Source organism: Pundamilia nyererei, unplaced genomic scaffold (assembly GCF_000239375.1).
Source record: "Pundamilia nyererei isolate P.nyererei 1_Seehausen unplaced genomic scaffold, PunNye1.0 scaffold00314, whole genome shotgun sequence".
NCBI classification, from domain to species: domain Eukaryota; kingdom Metazoa; phylum Chordata; class Actinopteri; order Cichliformes; family Cichlidae; genus Pundamilia; species Pundamilia nyererei.
The window spans coordinates 517,944-524,275 of NW_005187715.1; the positions used below are offsets into that span (position 1 = coordinate 517,944).

Sequence of the window (6,332 nt, forward strand, 5' to 3'; positions counted from 1 at the left end):
TTAACTGTTTTCCACTTTTTCTTTGGTCATTTTAGCCTTTTTGGCCAGGGTGAAGGGAGTATCTGCCATCAAACAAGAAGACAGCCACATGTAACTACGATGATGTTTGCTAGTTCACCTTACATGCATTAATGTAATAACGTGGTTAGCCTACTCAACGTAAATTACACACCAACAACATTAAGCTACTCACGCAGAGAAGAACGGCTGCTGCCGTCATCATCCTCATCATTTCTGCTACACTGGCAGGGCTAGGGGCCAGGACTCTACTCTAACTCCTAACTCCGGGTCCGATAACCGGCAACCCACCCACAGTAGATGCGCTCAGTCTGAGGTCTCGCAGCAAGCTATCAAATATGGCGCATTTTTCAGCTTTTAAAAAAAAAACGCTATGCGTCGCCAGGTGTTTCATCGGATTTGAGGTGTTACCTCCTTTGACAGTATCACAGTATCACCTTAAAGCACTTGTTGCAGGCTGCTGAGTTTACATATTTTGCTGTGAAGTACAGCCAGACTTTTGACCGCTTCGCCTTGGACATTTTTAATCTGTAGCTCTGCTCTAAAAGAACGTACGTACCTGGGCCCGCCTACTATCCTCAGAAACGTAAAAAGATTGGCTAGAATTCAAAGTGTATGACATCTCAGGAAAAAAAAGCACCGAAATAAAGCATGTGCACTGCTTTTCGGTCTGGTTACTACCGTTTATGTCAGAACCGGTGCCATGATGGCACCAGATACCGGTACGGATACCGGTACCCATCCCTATTTGTAATGAACGTCACTTTTGCTTAGGACCTACTTTTAGCTGCGGCTTTATGTGCAGTTATTCTTCTTTGGTTTGTGGGACTGGCATATGAATGGCAAAGTTTCTCGCTGATCTGAACTGCTTCCCTCAGATGTGCTTATATGTACAGTTTAGGGATTATGATTAATTTTAAGTCTTTAAGTCATCCTGGGTTGAAGAGATTCGATGTGATGACACTGAGTGATGTTGCAGGGCAGAAGCTTTCCTCAGCCGGTGTTGTTGTGGACACGTTTCCCCTCCACAACCGAAAAAAACTGAAGGACCTCCGTGAAGCCTGGTACTCGGGGAATCAGCTGGCTCAGCCACTTGGTGGGTGGAAATACAACACACTGCTTTTAAGCTTGGGTGCAGTTTTGTTCATTCAAATAGCTGTAAAAATCTTACATTACATGCATTTGTCACTCCTGGAACGTATTAAGATTCATAATCGATGGCTGCGTGGATGTGCTCACACCAGATATCTCTGTCTAACTTATTAGATTCAGTCAATGACTATTTTGGAAGCGCTGTGGCGTTTTACTTCAGCTTCCTTGATTTCTACACCTGGTCTTTGCTCACACCTGCAATACTGGGCCTGGCCATCTCATACTTCTCAGGTAGGTGTGTGGATTTATCCACATATGGCCTTTATGATGTATTTGGCACTCAAAAACAACATGCTTATACAGTTGCTTGCAAAAGTATTCGGCCCCCTTGAACTTTCCCACATTTTGTCACATTACAGCCACAAAATGAATCCGTTTTATTGGAATTCCACGTGAAAGACCAACACAAAGTGGTGTACACGTGAGAAGTGGAATGAAAATCATAGATGATTCCAAACATTTTTTGCAAATTCTCTAATTCTCTAGTTATTACTTTATATAATGGGCCACTTATAATATATGATATATATTTGTTCTTTTTGAGTAATAGAGAAAAACTGTCTGAAATAAAGGACTTTATCTACTATAAAAGAGGTTTCTTCAGTTCTAAAATCAAATGGTGGAGAGTCAAAGCCCAGGTGGGCGTTGTCCCTTAAGAGGTTTGTTGACCTATTAATCATGTGACTTGACACTGGAGCCAAGGTGTGAAAAAAGGCATGAGTCATTAACAGCAGCGGTTTCGGGTGAAGTCGCTGTGAAACCGTGCATCACCCTGTCATGTTACCATTTGGTTTTAGAACTGAAGAAGCCTCTTAGATGAGCTGTGAAACGTCTTCACGAAACTTAAAGAAGTCCAGTTGCTTTCTTTTCAAGCTCCTTAGACAACCATGAGAACCTAACACAGACAAAACAGTTATGTATGCAGTTCCCACGGCCAGTAATTAAACACAAAGCACAGTGGCAGACCCTTTTTACTACATTTCTTTCTTCTGTTGGAAGTTTGTATTAATATTTAATAGAAACATGTCAAGATGAGAGTTTACTTTTTAAGAATTATTTCAGAAACCAGTTGTGGAAGTTTTATGGTGATTTTTATTAGTTGTTTTCATAAATTGTAGTTTTCAGGTAAGAAATATGCTGTTTTACCATATACAGTATAAAATACTGTGCTTCAAAGAAGAAAACACCTACACAGAATTGTCTTCTGTTTCTACCCTCATCCCCTTGAGCCTGATTCTGCCCGAGGTTACTTCCTGTTACTTCACTGTCACTGGAGTGACTCGAATTGACTTAAAATACAACTAATGCTCAAAGTAAATGTTTTCTGTAAGAAGAAGTGAACTTATATGAATTGGAAACAGTCTGAAGCAGGACTGTTGTTGGCTTTTTCCCACCTTTTCATTAAAGTCCTATCTTCTCCCACAAAGACCAGTGATTCCAGACTGATTAAATCCAGTTATTAAACATGAGATGCCCCGCTGTATGGATGTCACTGACAGGACACAAAACTCTTCCTGTCATCACAGGTGAGGTTAAGAAGGAAATGGTGGATTCGGTCTCGGGATCGAAGGTCATAATTAATGATGATGACTCAGGACCGATGATCAGCGGCCACATGCTTCAGGCGATGTTCAGCATGATCTGGTCCACGGTGTTCATGGAGCTGTGGAAACGCCGGAGCTCCTCGTTGTCGTACCGCTGGGGGACCATGAACCTCGCAGAGCGTTTTGCAGAGCCTCGGCCCAATTTCTACGGTGACCTCGGCGTAAACCCCGTTACAGGTCGCGTGGAGCCTCTTTTCCCTGAATGGAAGAGAGACCTGCGCATGGTGCTGGTGTCGGTCCCAGTTGTGGGGCTGTTTCTAGGTAGGTGCAGAAATGTTTTTTGCTCTATTTTCTCTGATTCTGCAAAGATTTAGCAGTAAAAGATGAAATGCCTGTCCCGCCTCCTCCTGCAGGGCTAGTGGTACTCGGTATGATGTGTTTCTACTGGGGGGAGGCCCAGGTGAAACAGCTACACAAAGACTGGAACTCCCTGCTGTCTCAGGCTTTGCTCTACATACCCTCAGTGCTTCACATCGTTTACACAAACATGCTAGGAAATGTTTACAGGAACGTGGCGCAGAGTCTGACTGAATATGGTGAGTGAGACTGAACTGCAAGGAGAATACAGACCCATGAGTTTGTTAATGCAGTGGAGATGTTTCTCATTTGAACCGTATGTGTGTTGGCAATTTTTAGGATAGAAATCCTGCACATTTAATGAAATGCTTTTACTGCGTCCCTCTAGAAAACCACAGAGAGGAGTCCGCCTTCGAGAACCATCTGACAGCCAAGATTTTGGTGGTTAGTTCCTGCTTTCCTCTCCTTTTGAACCATTATCTTATAAAGTACAGGGATTCCTCTTTGACAGGTTCTCCTTTCTTCCTTCAGTTCACCTTCTTCAACAATTTTGCCGTGCTCTTCCACATTGCCTTCTTCAAGCAGGATGTGCCCCTGCTTCGTAAGGTAACCTACGTCTTGCGCATTTTATGGTAGAAGCCAAAAGATTTCATTTAGAGTTTCTAACTCCGCCCACCTGTTTTGTAATAAAATCTTTCTGTTGAACATTATATATTCTGTACAGCTATTTCAGTGTCTGCTAAACAGACCCATTTAACTGTGTAAATAAACTGAAAGAGATTAGCAAGCTATAACTGCAAAAAAATGATTCTATATAGAAAGAAGGGCAGTGGTCCTAATATGAAGCTCTGGGGAACTCCTTTAGATAATCAGTGGAAAAGTGGAAGAAGTAAAGGGTGGCAGAATTATATTCCTTGTTTTACTTTCTTCAGCGCCTGGCGTCTTTGTTGATCGTGAGTCAGCTGGTTAACCAGGTGACAGAGGTGGTTATACCTTTCCTGGTGGACAGATTCATCAGCGCCCCCCACAGGACAGAGAGTGAAGATGACCCTAAGGAGGACAAATTCCGGAACCAGAGAACCCTGCCTGTTTTTCCTGTGAGGATATAGAAAACATTAGGCATGCACTGATAGGGTGAAATATTTAAAATATAATCTGGCCAATAGCAACTAAAAATATTTTTTCAGGCCAGTATCAGTGAATAAAGCCAATAAATACATTATAAAACACAGTTTGATTATAATACACTGAGAGTGATAGCTTCCTGTGGTGTCCCAGGGCCTGTTTGCAGAATATATAGAGCTCCTGGTGCAGTTTGGGTATTTGAGTCTTTTCTCCTGCGTGTATCCTCTGACGGCCGTGCTGCTGCTCATCAACAACATAACGGAGATCCGATCAGACGCCTATAAGATCTGCAACCTCTTCCGCAAGCCCTTCTCCCCTCCTGTGGCTAACATGGGCGTGTGGCAGGTCAGCAGGTCGGAACCTTTGTCACGCTCGTCCCGTTTATGAGCAAACAGTTCACGTTGTTGTCTCGTGTCCCAGGTTGCCTTCGAGGTCTTGAGTTTCGTCTCTGTTATTTCTAACTGCTGGTTGCTGCTGCTGTCGCCACGGTTACAAGAGCTGTGTCGCGAGGGCGGCCTGAGCAGCACGAACGTCCTGCTGTTGGCTGTTTTTGGGGAGGTAAGAAGAGAACTAAACAGCTAATCAAACACATTTCTGTGTATACCCCTGACATGTTTATCTTCGTGTGTGTTTGCAGCACGTGCTGATCTTAATCAAGTTTATTATGGCAGCCCTGATTCCCGATGAACCCGACTGGATCAGGAAGAAGAGGGATCAAATGGAGTACACATCCATGCAGGCCCTGAAAGAACAGGTTAACGCCATCTCCACTGACTTCATTGTCTAGCATTTTGGTGCACTCCTTCATCCATATGACATAATTTCTTTGTTTTTCCCCCCTCAGAAGCTGCAACCTGAAGTGTCCTAACTGTGTTTCAAGGTTGATGAGATGGTTCTTGATGTCATTGGAGGCCACCATCTTTAGCGTTGTGTGGAACCCAGCAGGAGAAAAGTAGTGGATCTCCAGCGGGGCCCATGATGTTTACTGCTGTGCCCCTGTGTTATCCCAAAGTGTATCTGCAGCTCTTTTCTCACTGATTAAGCCAATGCTTCTGTGATGGGCACACTTTGAAATGCATCTTCATAATATCCGTGCAATTGAAACAGCAGCTAAATAGTTTATTAGACAAGGGAATGTAACTGTTACGCTGCAGGTGAAGGCCAAAGGTATTTTTTGCAGAAACCCTCTAAAATGTAATTAGAACTTTCGCCACAAGGTGGCAGCGTTTTATAAGAAAATTTTAGAGTAGTAGTCCAGCCCAACCAGCATCTTTAGCGTTGCTATCTTAAAATTTGACTCCTGATTAATCTAATGTTTTTCTTTTTTTAAAGCATGGCCTGTGCTTTTCTAGTTACCAAAATAGGTGGGCAAGTAAGATAGTAACACAAATTCAGTGTGAATGTTGAGCTAACTCTCGCTTGAATAATTGGATGACACACTAACTCGCTGTACCATCTTGTGGTTCAAAGTGGTATTACAATTGAGCGCAGCGAAGCCTTAATTTCACTTTATTTGATATCTCTCCATCGTGATACATATACACAGGGATTTAAGTGGGCTGGATCGATCCAGCATATGCCATGGACTTGTAACATCATAGTCTGTTTACAGTTTTAATTACTTTTTAAAGGTTTTACATTATTTTTAAATTGTTGTGTTTTTACAAATAGACTGTCCTACAGTAAAGCAGTTTTTTTTTTAAAAGGAAAATGTATAGAGCACTTACAATCAATATTTAAGAAAGGCCACTAGCAATTCTAAAGATGGGCAGTACACTTGGCAATATTTTTCATGGTTTTCTCTCTGGGGTCTTCTTCTTCTCACTGCTGCCACCTGGTGGTAAGATGCAGTTTGGGATTCATAGTTGGCGACTGTATCTTCAATGAAGTAAATATCAAAAACCAACAATTGTCCATGAAAAGTTAGCCTTTAAAGCTGCTTGAATCAATACTTTGAATACATGCTTGTCTACATCCATGATTTAAATGCTCATCCATGTTTACAGTTCTCTAAAGGCACAATTCTAAATAGATGCTAATGTCACTGTGTGCTTGCTGGATGTTTAAATTAACTTTGCAAGGAAACATTTTTTGTGCCGACACCAAAAACTGATTTTTGCAGCTTTTAAAACCTCC

At 42.2% G+C, this 6,332-nt stretch overlaps 1 protein-coding gene across 1 annotated transcript in view; it reads left to right on the forward strand.

Moving 5' to 3' along the window:
- ano10b (anoctamin 10b) overlaps positions 1–5,850 on the forward strand; it is an 18,441-nt gene extending 12,591 nt beyond the window's left edge. Inside the window, exons 3-13 of the mRNA XM_013915505.1 lie at positions 897–1,114; positions 1,285–1,401; positions 2,697–3,035; positions 3,128–3,310; positions 3,460–3,515; positions 3,603–3,677; positions 4,004–4,168; positions 4,350–4,541; positions 4,617–4,754; positions 4,834–4,950; positions 5,041–5,850. Coding sequence (XP_013770959.1) covers positions 897–1,114; positions 1,285–1,401; positions 2,697–3,035; positions 3,128–3,310; positions 3,460–3,515; positions 3,603–3,677; positions 4,004–4,168; positions 4,350–4,541; positions 4,617–4,754; positions 4,834–4,950; positions 5,041–5,064 — 1,624 coding nt within the window. The 3' untranslated portion in view covers positions 5,065–5,850. The remainder of the gene's footprint in view (positions 1–896; positions 1,115–1,284; positions 1,402–2,696; positions 3,036–3,127; positions 3,311–3,459; positions 3,516–3,602; positions 3,678–4,003; positions 4,169–4,349; positions 4,542–4,616; positions 4,755–4,833; positions 4,951–5,040) is intronic.
- Positions 5,851–6,332: the final 482 nt, after the last annotated feature.